Source organism: Polypterus senegalus, chromosome 7 (genome assembly GCF_016835505.1).
Source record: "Polypterus senegalus isolate Bchr_013 chromosome 7, ASM1683550v1, whole genome shotgun sequence".
NCBI classification, from domain to species: domain Eukaryota; kingdom Metazoa; phylum Chordata; class Cladistia; order Polypteriformes; family Polypteridae; genus Polypterus; species Polypterus senegalus.
The window spans coordinates 110760588-110783073 of record NC_053160.1 but is presented as its reverse complement, the minus strand read 5'-3'; the positions used below and the strand labels follow the sequence as shown (position 1 = coordinate 110783073).

The 22486-nt window shown below is 42.0% G+C and overlaps 1 protein-coding gene across 3 annotated transcripts in view; it reads right to left on the bottom strand.

Moving 5' to 3' along the window:
• The window catches only part of phf24 (PHD finger protein 24), a 333884-nt gene that overhangs the window by 301229 nt on the left and 10169 nt on the right, over positions 1-22486 (bottom strand). For all 3 annotated transcript variants that reach the window (XM_039759156.1, XM_039759158.1, XM_039759159.1), the window contains exon 2: positions 14725-15116. In XM_039759156.1, coding sequence (XP_039615090.1) covers positions 14725-15111 — 387 coding nt within the window. In that variant the 5' untranslated portion in view covers positions 15112-15116. The remainder of the gene's footprint in view (positions 1-14724; positions 15117-22486) is intronic.

Sequence of the window (22486 nt, the reverse complement as noted above, 5' to 3'; positions counted from 1 at the left end):
CCCAAGTGGAGGAGTTCAAGTATCTCGGGGTCTTGTTCACGAGTGAGGGAAGAATGGGCGTGAGATCGACAGGCGGATCGGTGCGGCATCCGCAGTGATCGCGGGCTCTGCATCGGTCTGTCGTGGTGAAAAGGAGCTGAGCCGTAAGGCAAAGCTCTCAATTTACCAGTCGATCTACGCTCCTACCCTCACCTATGGTCATGAGCTATGGGTAGTGACGAAAGAACGAGATCGCGAATACAAGCGGCTGAAATGAGTTTCCTCCGCAGGGTGTCTGGGCTTTCCCTTAAAGATAGGGTGAGAAGCTCAGTCATCCGGGAGGGCTCAGAGTAGAGCCGCTGCTCCTCCGCATCGAGAGGAGTCAGATGAGGTGGCTCGGGCATCTGATCAGGATGCCTCCTGGGCGCCTCCCTGGTGAGGTGTTCGGGCACGTCCAACGGGAGGAGGCCCGGGGAAGACCCAGGACACGCTGGAGGGACTATGTCTCCCGGCTGGCCTGGGAGCATGGGATTCTCCGGAAGAGCTGGAAGAAGTGGCGGGGAGAGGAAGTCTGGGCCTCTCTGCTTAAGCTGCTGCCCCGCGACCCGACCTCGGATAAGCGGAAGAGATGGATGGATGGATGGATGCAGCGTACAGTTGGCCATGTGAAAAGTAATCTTGTTTCAAATCTCGCAGCTTGGATTGCTGCTGTCATAATCGGTTTGAGTTTCATGGTTTGTTTCAATGATGTTAGTATTTGCAGGACTTGTGTTGAAGTGGCATTCGGCATCTGTCAAGCGTTGTAAGCATACAACCGGTTTCATCGATAACTTCACATCCAGCTTTTGAGAGTTTAAACATTCATAAACATCTAAGTGTCCACTACTGAAATTGTCACCTGTGAATCTAAGATGTCTAAGAAGCATAGCGGTTGTCGGAAGGTGTAAAATATTTGGCCATTTCGGTACACTTGAAAGCGACAACCGAATAATTCAGCGGCAGCCATCAACTCACATGCAGAACCATAGGTGAAGGACTTAAGCATTTCACTCTTCTAGTGCTCCTGTGTAGAATAATTATTTCCTGTACCGTCATCAGTCCACACCTTGAACCTGTCCCAGTCATTCAATTCATAAGACACAATGTTCCTCCGGATATCAAGAGTGAGTCTGATATGGCCGTGCAATATGTAACACAGAGAATGGAAAAGGCAGGTGCCATCTCCGGGCATGGAAACCACTCAGTAAGTGACAGTTCTTTGATCGATGGTGATCACCTCGATAGGCATGTTAATGGGGGTACGGTTGGAACGATAAAGGAAATGGGTACCTGAACAATGTAAAGTAAGTCTAAAATACCTACAAATAACTATAATCGTAATAAACGAACAATAAAACAGCGGAGAAGCCATGGATTAAATAAAAAGGCTGCAGTTATCAGCAGGGAGACGTGAATTCTGTGGCGAAGCAAGGAAGGGAATGTAGAGACCGGAGCGATGGACAGCATTATATAGGCAGGCAGCCAACAACGTATATATATGTACGTAAGTAGGATTCATTTAGCGTTGGGAACCTGCGTACCAAATTTCTTGAAGATGGCCCCTTAAGTAATAAAAACTGTTGGAAAGTTCAATATGGCAGCCGACAGTGGTTTCATATCACCGAAATAAGTATGTACATTGGTTTCGGTTAGCGCAGGGAAGCCACCTACCAAATTTCGTGAAGATGGGGCCATATATAAGAAAGTTCAACATGGCGGACGTTGTCGACCATTATGACCATTATACCTACACTAGAAGTTGGAGAATTAGTGATGAGTGAGTGAGTGAGTGAGTGAGTGAGTGAGTGAGTGAGTGAGTGAGTGAGGGCTTTGCCTTTTATTAGTATAGACTGACAAAATGTAGACATGAAGTTTATAATGTGTGAAGCCTGAAGTCCAAATATCAAGGAAACACTTTCACAAAAGGTACAAATATAACAGAGCAAGTGCGCTTTTATTCAAAAATCAGTAACTGCGTACTGCACGATAACGTGCAGTGAATACACTTGACTTGAGCATTCCTACAGTCCTACAGAAACACATGCGTGACAAAATATCACCAGGGAGCAGACATTTGAATGTACCACTACCTTCCACACACGGTGACGCAGTGGTAGCGCTGCTGCCTCGCAGTAAAGAGATTTGGGTTCACTTCCCTGGTCCTCCCTGCATGGAGTTTGCATGTTCTCCATCTGCGTGGGTTTCCTCCGAGTGCTCCAAAATTTCCTATTCAGTTGTATTCTGCATATCACAGCATTCTCCAGTTTGTGGAACAGTTTGTGAGCTAGAGGGCTGATCGCACCCGAAGAAGATACAGACGCCCCTGGGAAACCCAACCACTGAAACACAGACTACCCTCACATTGCTCCTTACCTTCTCACTTGCGCTATAATGCATAATACAAGCCTCGCGCGATACTCGGCTAACTTAAAAGCCTTGTGCAGCGCCTGTCAGTTTTGGAATTGATTGTTTGCTTTTATCTCTCTCTCTCTGAAATTCTCTTCTCCTAGCAGAACTGTCATCTCTGACTTGTCATGGAGCACGTTTAAGCTTTTGGAAAAGAAACAAATGTTTGTTTGCAGTGTTTGAATAAAATTCCTGTTTTCTACAACCACCTGGGTCTCTGTGCAAATCTGTGACCCAAGCGTGACAAGAAGATACAGGTCCTGCAGCTTGTCAATGTTGTTGCCGTCGATCGAAGCGAGGAGAATGTCCTGGACATTCACAGGTTGGCGAAGCAGCACCAAATCCACCACTCTTTCTCCAAGCGGACTGTGAACCCTCCAATCATCTGGACATAATCATTAATGATTTAATATCATGACGAAGAAATTCATCTCGAAGAAATGCAGGTATCCCGGTTAGTAGTATATTCATGACAACTTTTTCCATCACGTCTTCTTCAAACCAGCAGTGCGCTTTATGTATAAAATCTTGAATTTGTGCACGGACTGGGTCATCCATGTTTAGTTTCCAATCTTTAAGTGCATAACTTTTAGCCATTTGAAATGTCTTTGGCGGTATCCATCTGTGCAACCTGGTACCACTTGTCACGCTTGGGTCACAGATTTGCACAGAGACCCAGGTGCTTGTAGAAAACAGAAATTTTATTCAAACACTGCAAACAAGCATTTGTTTCTTTTTCAAAAGCTTAAACGTGCTCCATGACAAGTCAGAGATGACAGTTCCGCTAGGAGCAGAGAAAGTCAGAGAGAGAGACAGATAAAAGCAAACAATCAATTCCAAAACTGACCTTCGCTGCACAAGGCTTTTAAGTTAGCGGAGTATCGCGCAAGTCTTGTATTACGCGTTATAACGCAAGTGAGAAGGTAAGGAGCAATGTGAGGGTAGTGTGTGTTTCAGGGGTTGGGGTTCCCAGAGGCATCTGTATCTTCTTGGGGTGCGATCTGCCCTCCAGCTCACATATAACTATATTGCAAACTGAAACAAGGAAATCTGAAGGTGACGATGGAAAGGTAGTTAAAACAATCACTAAAGCACCAACAGTTTCAGATTTTAGTGGTTGAATATAAAATGCACTATCACAACCTCAACTACACAGTGAAGTTTGATGGTTAAGCCAAGGATGTGTTTTATTAAGGTTTATTGATTTTCTCTCAATGATGTTAACAGTTTATTCAGCATAGGGAGGACACTGACCTTGCATAAGACAATCACAAAAAATTCATACTGAATGTTGCTTTTCTCACCAGCATCACAGATCATTTAAATGCACTAATTATGAACTTACCAGAAACCAAGAATATTCTTTATTATTAGTAATGCTTTGGCTTTTCAGGAAGAGCTATTTCTCTATCAAGAACAGCTTAAAAAGGCGATTTTACTCATTTTCCATTCCTGAGTGTTTGAATAGGTCAGCTGTGCAGCACTGCTTTCCACCCAGCAGAGATTACAGATTATTTTGCTAAAGTTCCAAGGGAATTTAATAGTCATTTTGATGACCTAAAACCACTCATCCCAATAATTCATGTAGTTGAAAATCTATTCAGTACTGTAGTAAAACCTGCTTCAGAACTCACAGAGGTGTTTGTTGCTTCAAAAGCCATTATTAGCCAGCTAATTAATTTGCAGAGTAACTGCATTTTACAACTTAAGTATAAAGAGAAATCAGTTTTAAACTTATGGATGCATTAGGTATCAGGCAGAGAGTATGATGACAAAAAACACATCTAGTCTAATCTAGTTTTACATCTAGTTGCATGTGCAAAAGTACATTTTCACCAATGGACATTATCAAGTGCAAATAGTGCCAATGTCACACTGACAAGCACCTCAACAGGTGTCACTGTACAGCAACAACTGGAAATAAACCTGAAGTAAAGAAACTGGTCAGCAAAATGCAAACTCAGTCTTCACATCAGACAAGTTTACAGTAGGTGTTTTGTATTTTGTAAATAGTATTACATTAAATACACTTTAATGGAAATACAAGTTATTGTTGAAAGTAAATGCAGTGCACATTTTTTCATGAAAGAATAATTTGCTATGAAACAATTTGCTATAAAATCAATTAACTAAATTATAATCAGTTAAAATATTTTTTACATGTTTTTAGATTTACAGTTGTATTACTGAATTGTTTAAGGCAGATAAGGGGACTGCTAATAGGTATCCTTATTGTATTAGTTTGTATTTATGGTGGGACATGGCAGTATTCTATTGTAACTTGCATATTTTCCTTATATGAAGGTATTTAACACTAGAATTACCAGAGTCTACAAAAAAACTTGTAGATCCGGCCCACCTTAAAACCGTTCACACCTCCCCGCCAGCGTCTTTTGTCTTCTAAATGTGCCGATTAAGACGAGCAGCAAGCAGCTGGCTATTCCATCCCCCACCGTCGCAGAACGTTCACTAAGTTTTCCCAGCGCATGCTTTGTTTGATTATCTGGGAGTGACTGAACTGCTGGATTTTAAGTATGGAAATAATAGATCATTATTTGGAACACATGCATTTCATGTGTGTTCTGTTTCTACAGTAATATGTGTAAACATATTGTTAAAACAGAAACTTTTTCATATTTTAGTAATAAACACTTTCACAATAGGTTCAAGAATGGTACAACAGCTTCTGTGGTGTAGCGCTAAGATTTGCTGTCTCAAAATGCACCAGGCTTGCTGTTGTTTAAAATGTTGATCGCGGTTATTTCTGTTGATTAATTCATGCTTTCATTCATTATAGCTAATACTGTTATCAAGTGGTATCTGTTTTTGCCTGTTGCATACAATCTATCTAGCATCTTTCACATCTATCTCCACTCTCATTGCCCGCTTGCCTGCGTGCAGCGTGTGTCGATTGATATATGATTTAATGTATTTCTTTTTGACAATTCTACAAGTTGTAAAATACATCTCTCTATATGTAAAAAAAAATCCTGGAATGTAAAAGCCAGGCGACGAGACATGATCTTCTCGAAAATTCTCGAAAGATATTTAAAGACCCGCGAGAAAACAAAGAGGAGCGTCTCGCGGGGACCGTAAGCATGAGACTTGGTGCCAAGAGATTGTCCCAGGGCAGTCTTGCAGGGACGTGGAACATAAGAGTCTTGCAAGACACGCCCTACTTATCAATTAAGAGCTCGGACAGCCCAACAAAACATTCAGTCATGTAAAGTCACATGGCACATACAGAGCCTGTGCTCTCAGCAAATAAGAAAAAGCAGTGTGGAGAAAAGAGATACATATGCAGAGAAAGGTACAGAATATGAAAGCAGTTACAGTCGAAAGTATTTTAGTGTCCCAGCCAAGATGAAGCCTTTTATGTTTTAAGTGAATGTTAGGTCCGTTCGAGGGAGGGCAGAGTACAACACGGCAGACTGATAGCTGGGTGCTGATTGATGCAGTAAGGGTGAGGCGGGACCCGTGGGGGGAGGGGTTGGAGAGGGTGCTAGAAAGTTGGGTTTGGGGTTACGCAGTCGGCGATTGTTAAAGTAGAACTTTAGTGACACTTTATTACGTCAGTCTCTACAGTATCAAAAAAAAGACTGTACAGAACGCATTGACGCAGACAAAAGGAAATTAGCTTAAGTCAGAGAATTTCAAAAACGGAGTTTAACTCAAATGCATTCATTGGTTACTTTGCAAGAACAAGTATTAACTGCTGATGATGTGGATCGTTTTGTCTGTGCTGAAATTCCAAACAGAGAAACCTTTCCTACATTATAGTACAAAAGTCATTAAACACAAGTCTCATAGACCTCATTTAAAAGATTCAGCATATTGGGACACGAAAGATTCCAAATATTGTTCTGAAATGAAAGTGAAACTAATGAAATAGCAGCAATTCGAAGAAAAAAAAATCTTACAAGTGTGTATCCGGAAAACCAAACATGGGGTTTGGCGAGCGAAGCGAGCAGGGGGCGAAGCCCCTTAGTATACATTATATATAAAACAAAACTACTATATACTGTAGCTAATACTGTAATGTATCTGTCTAGTGCCTTCTCTGTCTGCCTTTTATATAAGTGTCTTCCCTATCTATCCATTTATTGAGTGCCTTTCACATGTGAATGTACTCTCACTACCTGCTTGTTTTTCTGCAGCACCTGTCATAAGGTGCCTTTCACATCTATCTATCTATCAACTTCTGTCTGTGCATTATTCAGTGATCTGTCTGACAGTGTGTGTCTTACAGAACTTAAAAAAAAGAAAAGTTATAAGGACACTTGTTCATGTTAATTGCACTCTCAATTGTTAAAAAAATATTTTAAAAGGAGCCTCCCACATGAAAATATAACAATCTCATTAACTGACAGTGCCTACCAATTTATAAATTTTATGTCTGTTTGAGGTTAAAAAGAAAAAAAATAACACTTTCAGCCCCGGCAGGGAACCGAACTCAGGTCTCTGAGGAACAGCAGGCCTGCTGCACTATGAGACAGCAAATCTTAGCGCTACACCATGGAAGCTGTTGTATTATTCTTGAACCTTTTGTGAAAGTGTTTATTTGATCTTTAGAAATCAGGCTTCACACGTTCTATAGTTTATACCTACATTTTGTAACATTTATTACTTAAATATGAAAAAGTTTCTGTTTTAACAACGTGTTTACACAGATTACTGTAGAAACAGAACACACATGAAATGCATGTGTTCCAAATAATGATCTATTATTTCCATACTAAAACTCCAGCAGTTCAGTCACTCCCAGATAATCAAACAAGGCATGAGCTGGGAAAACTTAGTGAACGTTCTGCGACGGTGGGGGATGGAATAGCCGGCTGCTTGCTGCTCATCTTAATCGGCACATTAAGAAGACAAAAGACGCTGGCGGAGAGGTGCAAACGGTTTTAAGGTGGGCCAGATCTACAAGTTTTTTCGTAGACTCTGGTAATTTTAGTGTTAAAGGAGCAAAAGTAGAGAGAGAGAGAGAGAGGTTAGGAGCATGCACTGATAGAGCGCATTGCCACACCCACCACACGACAAACCAACTCATGATCCAGATTAGGACACGAGTGCAGCCATGCAACGGGCGATACCTCGGCACCACACTAGATCAGATGGAGTGGAAACAGTGTGAGTTTTTTTATGGTGTCCGGAGTGCCAATTCTACCACCAACCCCCAAGTTTTTCCCTGCAGGTTGGAGGCCCTACATGCAAGGCTGGATGCAGATTAACGTCATACCCAGGACAGGCAAAAGTAGACTGGATAATAAAATGTTGATAGATCTAAATTACAGCAATGTTTCAAAGAGCTTTCATAAATAAGATGCATTGTACTTTACTCTCATTTTCAGATAAATTTAATTAAAATTGTTTTTATCTAATGATATGTACTGATTACAACATGAGAAATCTTATGTTAGTTTTGACTCTTCATGCTGCCAATTTACAAAACCGAACAGAAATATGCATGGTCTTAAAGCTGCCATGAAAATGTACATGGCATTATGCCAAAGTTTAGTTTTTATGCATCACGACTTGAATATGGAAACGGATATATGCAACATTTTTGTATGTACACACTGTTTATACATGAGGCACCTGCACTTATTATCAACAAACTCTTCAAATTTATTGTCCTGCCTATCGCAAAGTTACAGTATTAGGTTCAATAAAGAATTAATGAAGGGGTGGAGTGTTTCACTTGACTAAGAATCTGAGCTGGTATTTGGAAGATTGCCGGTTCAAATCCTGTTACTGCCAGAAGGGTTCCTACTCCGGGGAGTCCTTAAGCAAGTCCCATTACCTGAAAATTGCTCCAGGAGCCCTGCACAATGGCTGACTCTGTGCTCTGACCTTCATGTGAAACGACTATTTCCCCTTGGGGATTAATAAAGCATATAAAATAAAAAAATCTAAAATACTATTAGAAGAAAGTAAGGGAGCAATTTATTCAGCATACACTTAATAGATAGACTAGCCGTTTCAAGAGACACATTAATTGCAATGATATAATGCAATTTAAACATTTTATTAAAGATATTCAATAACTGAAAATCAGAGTGTAACAGAATTTATAAGCCGGTACCAGGTATTTTGTTGAAGTGGATCAAAATAACCACTCAGTGTGTCCTAGAATTAGCTGACATATAATTTGCTACAAAGTAACATTTATTATCAAATCTGAGTATGTCCTTGGCTAGTAATCCAGATTTCTGTTTAAATGCAATGTTGACTCTTACTCTACTCTCCTAAGGCACCTGCTGACTTCAGCTGGAAAAGCCCAACAATGGAGAGCTAGCAAAATACTATAACATTTTCAAGATCAGGCAAAAAGTGCCAAAGGGGAAGGAAGACCATTTTATAAGAAACCTTTGGCATTTTATAAAAAGGACAAGCTAAAATAGAGCCAAAGGTGCTCAAATGGACTGAGATCTGGGGCCTCATATATAAAAATGTTATGTACAAAAGTTTCCACGCTCAAATCGCAATATATAAAACCTAAACTTGGCGTAAAGCCATGCACATTTTCACGGTAGCTCCAACCCTGACGTACACAAGTTTTCCGCTTAGTTTTGCAAACTGGCAGCACCAGACGTCAAAGCAGTGCTACTGTTCCTGTGTGGTTACCATTTCTTTTTTAGATCCACATCCCTGACGAGTCTTTATCATATACACTGAAACTGACAGCATATTGTTCATTAGTTTAAGGCATCTGATTGTAATTAACCTGTAACGATATAATGGTCCACAGAATGGTCAAACTATTCTAAATACCATAGCTGCTTTAGTGTTGTTACTCTCACTGCACCCTCTTTTTCTTCTTTCAGCTGCTCACGTTAGGGGTTGCCACAGCAGATCATCTTTTTCTATATTACTCTCACAGCACCACTCGGAGTATTCATATCACTATATCTGAGTGGGTAATCACAGCTGTATAGCAGCTGATCGGAAAGAGAATTATCAGTATACAGCATCAACCACACGCTGTCTCAGCCATGCTGTCTATTGAACTGCTCTCACTCAGCAAACGCTTCAAAGCCTTTCCTGTACGGACCTTGCGGTTCAGAAACAATTTCATCCCAAGAACTATAAACTTACTCAATCATGTCCATCCAGTGCTGTTTGTAGAACTGTTTGTACTTATAAGTACAATTACCTCACTGTAAACTTGCAACACACTTATAATATTGCACAACCTGAGCCACTTTATAAAGCGCGTATTTACATATGATGACGATATCATTTTTAAGATGAAATGCAGCAAAATATGTTTATTATATTATACAGATAAAACTTCAACTTCATTTAAATAATCTATATTGTTAATAATTAAACATGTGAGGGCACGGTGCCGCAGCGCTAGCAAGGAGCTGGCGCTCCGTTCATGGATTGTTCCTGCCTCGCACTGTATTCTTGCTGGTGCTGGCGTGACACTGGAAGGACAGATGGATAGAATAATTAAACACATACTACGAAGATATTTCAATGTTCCTTAAAAGTTTTGAAGAATCAGCGTTCTAAGCTTACAGATGGCTTAAGCGGCGATTGGGTATTTGGAGAAAGAAAAGTAAGGACAGGAATTGGAGGTTAGTACATTTGAAAGAGGCAGTACTGCTACAATAAAGTATTTCATCGATGGTCGCACATGGCGCAGCAAGCATCTTGTGTGAGACATGAACAATCACTGCGCCACTGTGTTCACATGTTTAATAACATGCTTTAACTCCTATCATCATGAAAATTATATCACGTATAAATCTCAATATTTTAATTATTCAGAGAGTTGTAATATCACAAATGTAATGGATTCTGTGTCCTGTCGAAGGAAGAGAAAGCCGAGAAGCATGTTGTGATTCACACACATAGAGCACATAGAAGGTCAAATACAAAACAAAGCACTTAACGTACTACTTTAGTTACGATGGGATTTAAGAAACTAGTAAATTAAACAATTTTAAGATGAAGTTTATGATGTTTTACTTTAATGACAAAATAAACTACATGATTAAAGTGGAAATTTCAAGATTAAAGTTGACATTTCGTGCCTTTTTCGCACTGTGTGCCTATTTTGTTTTTCTCCGTACCCTAATAAACTTTCATATGACACTCAGACGGCGGGCTACGACTCATCTTTTCACGGTGACTTTGATATCTGACAACTTCTTTTTTATTTCAGCACTGTACGATTTTGTGAGCTTGAGCTTTCGAGTTTCTCCAACATGGTATGTCACTCGATCAACTTCTTTTTGTTTTTTATACCACTGTTTAAACCAATAAATAGTACATTTTTCCTTGCCTCCACTTGGTATTTGTTGAAATTCTTCTATTTTCCCTTGTTCTTTTGCCATTGTCTTTTCACAGAAGGCTGAGCTTAACGGCTATTTATATTAATTTGCATATTCAAAGAGGCGTAATTCTGGGAGGAGTTGGGGTGGAACAGCAGGCACATGCACGTGCATTACTTTTCACGCAGACCAGGATTTATGTAGCGGAAGAACATGGAAGTTGGCGTTTCCACAGATTTCTGCATCTGGATTTTGTTGTGCATATGAACATTTCCACTTTCGTGCTTATGCCATGTTATAATGTGAGTTCTACGTGCAGCATTATATATGAGGCCCCTGGTGACTACGGAGGTCATTAGAGTACAGTGAACTTAATGTCATATTCAAGAAACCAGTTTGAGATGATTTGAGCTCTGTGACATGGAGCATTATCCTGCTGGAAGTAGCCATCAGAAGATGGGTACACAGCGGTCATAAATATATACACACACACACAGGCACACACGCGCACCCACACACACACACACACACACACACACACACACACACACACAAACAATTATGTAATTTATTTGTAGAAAATGGAAAAAAATAAACAAAAGTTCAAAAGAGCAGACAGATGCACAAAAAAGTTACCTAAAAGGCAATTCAAAGTAAATAAAAGTCAATACACAGTCCTGTAACCAAAATCATAGAAAATAGGCAAGAATTTACCAAAAAAGAAGAAGAAAACCACAAATCCAGCCAGTAAAAGCAGCACATATAAAACTCCAATAAATAATGAATGATTTCCATTCCAAGGCCATTTTATCTCTAGCATTGAATCCAGCAGGAGTGTACATTCCCTGGGAATATATTTGTTTGAGATGCATCTTATAATAACCAAAATCTAAATATTTATAAATTAAAATACTATATCCTTACCTAATTATACTTACATCTTTGCATAATGGAGACTGTAATGACATACTGCATTATAGCTTCGTACACCAGTTACAGAAGGGAAGAACATAAGTCGGTGCAATGGGTCATCACAACTGCCCAAATCTGGGCACACAGTTGCTGGCAATCAAGGACTTTTATCTGTCTATGTGTCAAAGAAAGTCCTCCAATATCACCAGAGACCCCACTTACCCCCTTCTGGGAAATGAAACAAGACTATCTATGCCTGCACCACAAGACTGAAAAACACTGTTTCTTTCCTAGAGCTGTTAAATTATTGACTATTATATGAGACTAATTTAAATCTCTTATGTGCAATATTTAGTGAATATATACAATACATTTTATGCTGGGGTATTAGACACAGATTATGCGGTAGCTCTTTGGCACCTTGTTTCTACGCTTTTATATATTTTTCTTTTTTTACATTTGAATTTATTTACTTATAATGTATATTGTTTTAAAGAAAAATAAGGGAATATTATTGTAATCTTATTATTTGTTGTCCTTCAGTGATATAATGACAATCATTTTTTTTTCTTCTTCTTCATCAACTCTCTTCACACCTTCCTATTCTAATCTATCTTGGTTTTACCATATCCACTCAAAATTGACCCTTCTAAAATTAAATTTGACCGTTTTAGTTTTTGAATATGCATTCTGACAAAAAACTATGGAACATATTATATGATAGTCACTAAATTCTAATAGTTCAAACACATATTCCCTGAATCCTTTTCCCGATTATTATAGAATACTAAATCTACTGTATATTCTGTTCAAACATAACTCTTCATGGTCTCATTTGTTCCAAAAGTAGTCACAACGTCCCATAAACCTATGACCCATACTTATACAATTAGATTTGTGCCACATGCTAAGACTTCCAATTTCCTCCATATTACCTGGACTGGCACATGGCACAGGCAACATTTCAAAGAAGACTGTTTTATCAATTCTGCACCTAAGTTTGCCACCTGACTCTTTACATTTAAATCTCAAAACTGATAACCTGTCACTATGACATTTCTTTCATCAATAGACAATGACAATTGGATCTGTCCCAGTTCTGGCCAAGAGTCCCTCCACCCGTACAGGAAGGTCTCCTATCTGTGCAACACACTCTACGTGACTCTCAGCCTTTGGAGAAAATCTGCATCTCAGTCCCACCTAATGACAGTCTCCCACTATCTTTAGTTCTCTTTAATGTGAACTAGTTCTGAAGTGACCTGTTGGAGCTCCTCATCCCTAACTATCACCTCAGCATTATCAGACCTACCATTCAGCACGAAAAATTCCTGAAAATAGATAGAAACCTTAGACTCTGGGGTTGATGCTCTTGAATAGTACACACTTTTAGTCCTGTGCTTATGAAAATAAGCCCCTCCTGTTTCTACCTCTCTGATCTGAAGTCTCATTCTACACCACCTTGAGGGTGAACATTAGCTATCTAAAGGACACTGCGGCGTGATCTGCCTATTCCTTACTACAAACATAGTCTAGCTACTTCCTCCTAAAGTTCTGAGACCCTAAACTTGAAGTGCTATTTCAGCTGGTATCTCCTGAAGATATAGAACACCTGGAAGCAGATTTTGTCAAAGTCAGCTTCCAAATAGTCCAATATCATAAAGGATTTGCATCGTATGATCAGAATTTATTTAAGTAACAGGTAAGCTCTTTTCAAATGATAAATTATGAGTTTAACCAAATACAGCACCTGTTTACATATTACTGACCTCTCTAAGATACATACTGTAGATATCTCCTTTATGTACTATTTAAGATGTCTGCTACTGATTCATTTTAAGGTGCCTGCTGAATGTGTTATCCTTTTAAAACTGTTCCTTAAGCATGCCTGTTTATCTCAGAAACTGTCTCTTAGTTGCTTTCTTTCTAACCAAGTCCAACCCAATCAGTACTATACCTGCTAAACAACATCTTTGTTATATGTAGTCTTTACCCTTGCCTTCCTGTTAGCACCAATGTTTGTCAGCTTGCACATGATTTTCCCACATTATCTGGTATTCCTTTACTTCCTTCCTTCCTGGGAATCCCATATACTGTACTTATTTACTCTTAAGCCAGCTATATTTATTGTCCTACCGTTGAACTGCGCTACAACCGCCACCACACATCCCTCACTCACAAAGTTCCGTTGAGCTTGGGCATTTAAAAAATACAACAGAAAAACCTTTCTAAAGGGAAAAAAGCACAATAAAATAACGTTCAGTCAAATTGTACCAAACAAAAATTAAGCTTTTAGGAGAAAACTCTGAATTTGAATAATGCAGAAATAATTCACAGTACCAAACTCTTAGTACAACCAAGAGAAAGGGTGACATCAGCAGATAGTTCAACCTCTGTATATGAGAGAAAGAAGTGTAACAGTACAAACACTGCATTGAGATCCTGTTCGAAAAAAAAAACTTACAGCACAGTACACACAAACTCACATCATTCTTATTTTTTCATTTGTTACTTAATTGTCAATACCTTGGAAAATAATTATACACAAATCTCAAGCCTGTTAGAATCAAGGCTATTAAGTATCAACAAGTAAACTGGAAACACTAAAAACACTGTGTGTTGTTTTAACTTTAATGTGTAAATATCAGGTGTATACATGATTAAGAATGAATTACATCTTAAGTAGCACCTTAAATAACACATTGTACAATAATAAAAAAATAAGTAAATAATATATGTAAATGAAATTATTGGTCAGCATCACCAGCAGTGTCACAATGGATGCCTTGAAGGTGCTAGTTGTCTGAAACTATATAGCGGTTTGTCCAAAAAGCCCAGTGGCATTGGGAAATGAAGGTGAACATTTAAATATGTTGGTCATGTAGGATACTTTTTTCTAACATATGATTTCAGTACAGTATGAAACTCTCAATGACCTCTCTACAACATTGACTCTAAAAATTCGTAAGTGTTATTTATTATATGTTCCATTAATTTTTACAATTGGTAACATGTCTACAAATTAAAACATTGAGAGAACTCATTACATTTTTGCATGTTGGCATGATTAACTGACAAAAGACTGATTAATGAAAAAAGATCCTACCTGCTCTTGTTCCTCCAAATTAATATCAATAGGCTGATCATCATCAATTTTCCTTTTTGGTCGGATGAATGCAGGAGGAGTAAGTTGATGAGCCCACTGAATCTCCTCTGGCTCCAAACCTCGGCCATCACGAAGTCTGGACCAGGCTGTTGTTGCATCATCCTTAGCTGTAAAGTGGGAACTAGATGACTCCTGCTTTGACTCATTATCGTTTTCTTGCGGTTTCGTCTCAGTAGGTATTGCATTTTGTTCTTGGGTAAAATTTGGTTGCTCAGGCCGACAGGCAAATGTAGGCTTGTCTTTAAGGCCTTCTTTAAAGGCTGACACAACCACACTTACTTTCTGCACCTTCTCCACACTTTGCCTTTTGGACATCAGCACCCCCATTGTGTCTGTAAGGAAAAAGATGCAACACAGGTTGGTTTTTACACATGTTCATCATCTACAGGTCTGGTAACATACAATTTCTAAGCTAAGAAATAAAGATATAGCCCTGTAACACATAACTATTATTGTATCTCTTTATTTTAACTTCATCTTAATTACTCTGATTTATAATTTAATGTGACTGTGTAAGAATTTTTAAAGCTTTGTTAGTTGTAGATGTGTGGGCTTATTATGAATACTCTGCAAAGAAATTCATAAGCTTCTTATCAGGTTTGGTAGACTTTTATGGAGAACCACCATGGCCAGAGAAAAAGTTGCTTCTACTAGGTTAAACGGGGTTTTTCTTTCGACGCTCCGGTTTTCCTCCCACAGTACTGTGTGTTTAGTATTGTTTCCTGTTATTTAGCAAGAATATTCCAATGGAGCAGAATAGAGTTTTTTCTTTGCTATTTAAATTTATTAGATTACTAGCCAACCTGCGGCATAGCATACGCTGCATAATTATTCATTGATGGGTGAAGACATCCTGAAAGACACATTTGACCAAATGGGGTGGATTTTAGGATACGACTGTGAGTGAATGAAAAGATGGAACTCTGCAGAGAGCAACATACAATTGTCTATGCCTGAAAACTGGTTTTGGCAGATACGGTCATATGTTTTTGAAAGCTTGGCCCTGTGCCTTATTAATTGTCATTGCAAAGGCCAATCTAACAGGAAATTGTTTGTAAAAGTAAAAGGCAAATTTGAATCTGATGGGGTCATTGAAATCCGGGGAATAAGGACAGTTTATGAGGTAGCAGCCGCGATAGTTTTACACTCCAGTACATTGCGGTGACTGCTGGTAACAGAAAGTCTATTGCCATTACAGAGACCTCTTGCTGGCACATTTGCAGGAAGTATGTATGCCCCGAGAGCGAGGGTGGATGCGGAAGGAGGATTAGAGTTGGTGGGCGCGGCTCTGTCGTGTGTATACCATGACGTGGGAGAAGGGTTAGAGTTGGTGGGCGGGGCTCTGTGAGTTGGCGGGCGTGGCTCTATCGTGCATATCCCATGGTCGGGCGACTTAGTGAATTATATATATATACACAGCTGGAATCGAAAAGAACAATGAAAAATCAACGTGGCTCAGAGGTTCATATGGACTATAGCAGAGAAGAAAGCGACTGAGGCAGTCTTTGGTGAGGTCTTGCGTGCGGGCACATGAGCAGGCAGTACACATGCCTCGAAAGCAACGGTGGACGCGGAAGGAGGATTAGAGTCGGCGGTCGGGGCTCTGTAGTGCGTATCCCATGACGCGGGAGCCGGGTTAGAGTTGGTGGGTGGGGCTCTGTCATGCGTATCCCATGGTCTTAGAGTTGGTGGGTGGGGCTCTGTGAGTTGGTGGGCTTGGCTCTGTCATGCGTATTCCATGGTCGGGCGAATTAGTGAATTATATATATAGATAGACAGCCGGAATTGAAAAGAACAATGAAAAGTCAACGTGGCTCAGAGGTTCATATGTACTGTAGCAGAGACAAAAGCAGCTGAGGCTGTGTTTGGTGAGGTGTTGCGTGTGGGCACATGAACAGGCAGTACGCATGCCTCGAGAGTGAGAGTGGACGCGGAAGGAGGATTAGAGTTGGCGGGTGGGGCTCTGTCGTGCGTATCCCATGGCGCGGGAGGAGGGTTAGAGTTGGAAGGAGGGGCTCTGTTGTGTGTATCCCATGGTCTTAGAGTTGGTGGACGGGGCTCTGTGAGTTGGCGGGTGTGGCTCTGTCGTGGATATCCCATGGTTGGGCGACTTAGTGAATTATATATATAGATATACAATGGAAAGCTCACAGATTGCTTGTTAGGTTCTCATATGAACCCTTGTGATGGTTGAAGTTCCGTGGCTGTGGAAAAAAATATAGACATAACTGCTCAGCCTATCATGGATATGGGAAACGACGTAGGAGAAATAGAGTTTTCATTCATGTTTTAGTGCTCCTTCGCAGGTTAACACAGTAGCGGCACAACATTTTACTGACATTTGTGCATGGGGTACCTAAGAAGAGCAAGCCGTGAAGGACCGGAACAGAAAATTTCTCTATATGCAGATGATATGGTACTGTATATATCATTCATCCATCCATCCATCCTCTTCCGCTTATCCGAGGTCGGGTCGCGGGGGTAGCAGCTTAAGCAGAGAAGCCCAGACTTTCCTCTCCCCGGCCACTTCTTCCAGCTCTTCCAGGAGAATCCCAAGGCATTTTCCAGGCCAGCCGGGAGACACAGTCCCTCCAGCGTGTCCTGGGTCTTCCCCGGGGCCTCCTCCCGGTTGGACGTGCCCGGAACACCTCACCAGGGAAGCGTCCAGGAGGCATCCTGATCAGATGCCCGAGCCACCTCATCTGACTCCTCTCGATGCGGAGGAGCAGTGGCTCTACTCTGAGCCCTTACGGGATGACTGAGCTCCTCACCCTATCTTTAAGGGAAAGCCCAGACACCCTGCGGAGGAAACTCATTTCAGCTGCTTGTATTCGCGATCTCATTCTTTCGGTCACTACCCATAGCTCATGAGCATAGGTGAGGGTAGGAATGTAGATCGACTGGTAAATTGAGAGCTTTGCCTTACAGCTCAGCTCTTTTTTCACCATGACAGACCGATGCAGAGCCCGTATCACTGCAGATGCCCCATCGATCCGCCTGTCAATCTCACAATCCATTCTTCCCTCACTCGTGAACAAGACCCCGAGATACTTAAACTCCTCCACTTGGGGCAGGATCTCGCCCCCAACCCTGAGAGGGCACTCCACCCTTTTCCAGCTGAGGACCATGGTCTCGGATTTGGAGGTGCTGATTCTCATCCCAGCCGCTTCACACTCAGCTGCGAACCGCTCCAGAGAGCTGAAGATCATGGCCTGATGAAGCAAACAGGACAACATCATCTGCAAAAAGCAGTGACCCAATCCTGAGTCCACCAAACCGGACCCCTTCAACACCCTGGCTGCGCCTAGAAATTCTGTCCATAAAAGTTATGAACAGAATCGGTGACAAAGGGCAGCGAAACAGGCTCGACTTACTGCCGGCAATGCAGACCAAGCTCTGACACCGGTTGTACAGGGTCCGAACAGCTCTTATCAGGGGGTCCGGTACCCCATACTCCCGGAGCACCCCCCACAGGATTCCCGAGGGACGGGTCGAACGCCTTTTCCAAGTCCGCAAAGCACATGTAGACTGGTTGGGCAAACTCCCATGCACCCTCCAGGATCCTGCTAAGGGTGTAGAGCTGGTCCACTGTTCCGCGACCAGGACAAAAACCACACTGTTCCTCCTGAATCTGAGGTTCGACTATCCAACAGACCCTCCTCTCCAGAACCCCCGAATAGACTTTTCCAGGGAGGCTGAGGAGTGTGATCCCTCTATAGTTGGAACACACCCTCGGTCCCCTTTTAAAGAGGGATCACCACCCCGGTCTGCCAATCCAGAGGCACTGTCCCGATGTCCATGCGATGTTGCAGAGGCGTGTCAACCAAGACAGTCCTACAACATCCAGAGCCTTAAGGAACTCGGTATCTCATCCACCCCCGGGGCCCTGCCACCAAGGAGTTTTTTGACCACCTCGGTGACTTCAGTCCCAGAGATGGAAGAGCCCACTTCAGAGTCCCCAGGCTCTGCTTCCTCATTGGAAGGCATGTTAGTGGGATTGAGGAGGTCTTCGAAGTACTCCCCCCACCGACCATATACGGTGTTGACACTGCACTGCTTCCCCTTCCTGAGACGCCGGACCAGAATCTCCTCAAAGCCGTCCGAAAGTCATTCTCCATGGCCTCTCCAAACTCCTCCCATGCCCGAGTTTTTGCTTCAGCAACAACTGAAGCCGCATTCCGCTTGGCCTGCCGGTACCTATCAGCTGCCTCCAGAGACCCACAGGACAAAAGGTCCTATAGGACTCCTTCTTCAGCTTGGCGGCATCCCTCACCGCCGGTGTCCACCAACGGGTTTGGGGATTGCTGCCGCGACAGGCACTGACCACCTTACGGCCACAGCTCCGGTCAGCCGCCTCAACAATAGGGGCACGGAACATGGCCCATTGGACTCAATGTCCCCACCTCCCTCGGGACGTGGTCAAAGTTCTGCCCCAGGTGGGAGTTGAAGCTACTTCTGACAGGGGACTCTGCCAGCCGTTCCCAGCAGACCCTCACAACACGTTTGGGCCTACCAGGTCTGACCGGCATCTTCCCCCACCATCGAAGCCAACTCACCACCAGGTGGTGATCAGTTGACAGCTCCGCCCCTCTCTTCACCCGAGTGTCCAAGACATATGGCCGCAAGTCCGATGACACAACCACAAAGTCAATCATCGAACTGAGGCCTAGGGTGTCCTGGTGCCAAGTGCACATATGAACACCCTTATGCTTGAACATGGTGTTAGTTATGGACAAACCGTGGTGAGCACAGAAGTCCAATAAAAAAACACTGCTCGGGTTCAGATTGGGGGGGTCATTCCTTCCAATCACGCCCTTCCAGGTCTCACTGTCATTGCCCGTGGCATTGAAGTCTCCCAGCAAAACAGGGAATCCCAGAAGGTATGCCCTCTAGCACTCCCTCCAGAGACTCCAAAAAGGGTGGATACTCCAAACTTCTGTTCGGCGTACACGCACAAACAACAGTCAGGAGCCTTCCCCCCACCCGAAGGAGGAGGGAGGCCGCCCTCTCATCCACCGGGGTAAACCCCAACGCACAGGCTCCAAGTCGGGGGGCAATAAGTATGCCCACACCGGCTCGGCCTCTCACCGGGGGCAACTCCAGAGTGGTAGAGAGTCCAGCCCCTCTCAAGGAGATTGGTTCCAGAGTCCAAGCTGTGTGTCGAGGTGAGTCCGACTATATCTAGCCGGAACCTCTCAACCTTGCGCACTAGCTCAGGCTCCTTCCCCTTCAGAGAGGTGACATTCCACGTCCCAAGAGCCAGTTTCTGTAGCCGAGGATCAGACCGCCAAGGTCCCCGCCTCCGGCCACCACCCAACTCAAACTGCACCTGACCTCCTTGGCCCATCCCATAGGTGGTGAGCCCATGGGAAGGAGGACCCACGTTACCTCTTCCACCCCATGGGTGCAGGCCCGGCCACCAGGCGCTCTCCATCGAGCCCCACCCCCAGGCCTGGCTCCAGAGGGGGGACCCGGTGACCTGCGTCCGGGCAAGGGAAAACGTCGTCCACAGTTTTTATTCTTCATTGGAGGTGTTGAACCGTTCTTTGTCTTATCCCTCACCTAGGACCAGTTTGCCTTGGGTGGCCCTACCAGGGGCATAAAGCCCGGACAACATAGCTCCTAGGATCATTGGGACACACAAGTCCCAGCCTCGCTGAGTCACATGTTTTGAGCCTGCACCAAATTAACATCATTTTGGAACACAATTTTTAAGTGCCTTTCAGACAGCCAGTGTCACAATCCCTCCTAAGCCATTAACAGGTGTGTTTGGTGCTCTTCCAAATGGGTTTAAAGTGGAGAAGGACAAACAAACTGTGATTGAATTCACTACACTTCTGGCACGCAGACTTATTTTGCTAAACTGGAAGAATCCTAACTCTCCTCTTTTAAGTTCAGTGGGAAACTGATATTTTATACTATTTGAAATTGGAAAAAATCAAATATTCAGTTAGAGGATCTGTACAGAATTTATTCAAAACCTGACAGGATCTAATCAATAATATTTTAGAATAAGCTCTTAAAGCACAGAGGAAGCAATTATCTCCACATTTCTTTTTCTTCTCCATTAATCTCTATTGGTCTATTAAACTCATCAATTTAGGTATGTTTACAAGCCTTAAGTTTTAACCTGTTGGCCATGCTCTCTCTCTCCAGGGTGGGGGTCGACTTGTTTTTCAATCTCAATCCTATTTTTGTAAAAAATTATCGATTTGAATGGAATGATTACAATAAAATTATTAAAAAATAAATAAATAAATGAATAATTAGACTTATTACTAAAACAAGAGCAAGTCGTGGGGATTAAACTAGCCAGTTCCAAAGCCATTTTTGGAGTGGTTTCCGATGGTCAAGTGCTTAGGCGCACTCCCATAACTCTTTCAGAAAAGATGGAGAAATTGCTAGGTGTAAATTAGGGAAAATTGGTTAGAATGATGAAGTGATCAGTTTCTGAGTGGATGTCACAAAAAGTTACCCAGGTGCGATTGAGGAAGAAATAAAAGTGGGTCAAGGTTCACAGCATACACTAGGTGGATGCACGCGCTAGTGCTGGTAGGTTAAAAGGTGGACTACACATGAATGGGGGTTGGTGCCCGGTATACCTCCCAACGTAACGGATTACTGGGGGATTCGGGCAACGTAAATATGGACTGGATAGATGAAACAGCTTGCGGTATAAAATCATGGTCCAAAAAACCAACAGCCGGGAGTTGGGCTTGATGGTTTGCTTGTACATCCAGGCTACTATTAAAGATACATTTTGCCCCTGTATATAGTGGTTGTAACAATCCGAGTCACTTCCTTTAATAGTTTGGGTAGAAGGAATCTGTGCTTCAGGGTGCTAATTTTTCTTTACACTTTGTGTGTTTTCCTTGTGCTAAATTTTTTTACTTTTTGATTTTGATTATTTTTCAGTTTGGCCTTCATGAACTCTTTAAGTTGGAAGAAGGAGGATAAAGATTCTTTCTGTTGTTTTTTAATCACTTTCGTTTAGGAACCACTGTGAACATTGTATATAGCAATTGGACATATTTTTCTCATTTTGTTAGTGTTTTTGCCTTGAACTTTTTGAATATTTTTGCAAGACATTTGTTTTGTAAATACAGTAGATTTGGCATGATTGGAGTAAACCATAATTCTATTTTGGCATACTTTTTAGTCTGTGACTTACTTTGCTCATCCTTCAGTTATGTCTATTAACACCCATTCTGGGATCCTACATCAGTGCCAGTGCACAGGGTGCCACAACTCTACTTTGTACCATTCATATTTAAGAGAAGATGAAGTATTAAACCATTCCTGATTCACAAATTAGCAAAATGTATTTCAAATATGATCTATATTTGTCAATTAACCTATAAATCACTTTTTCCAGCAAATATATTTTGTATTGGATACCATATTTGAATAAAGTCCAAATGCTGCAACTAAAAATTAATTTCTTCTTCTTCTATTGGCTGCTCCCATTAGGGGTTGGCGCAGCAGATCATCTTCCTCCATATCTTTCTGTCCTCTGAATCTCCCATCACCTGTATGTCCTCTCTCACTACATCTTTGCCTAGCAGCTCTATCCTTAGTATATTTCTCCCAATATACTCAGCATCTCTCCTCTGCACATGTCCAAACCAACGCAATCTCGTCTCTCTGACTTTGTCTCCCAACTGTCCAACCTGAGCTGACTCTCTAATGTACTCATTTCTAA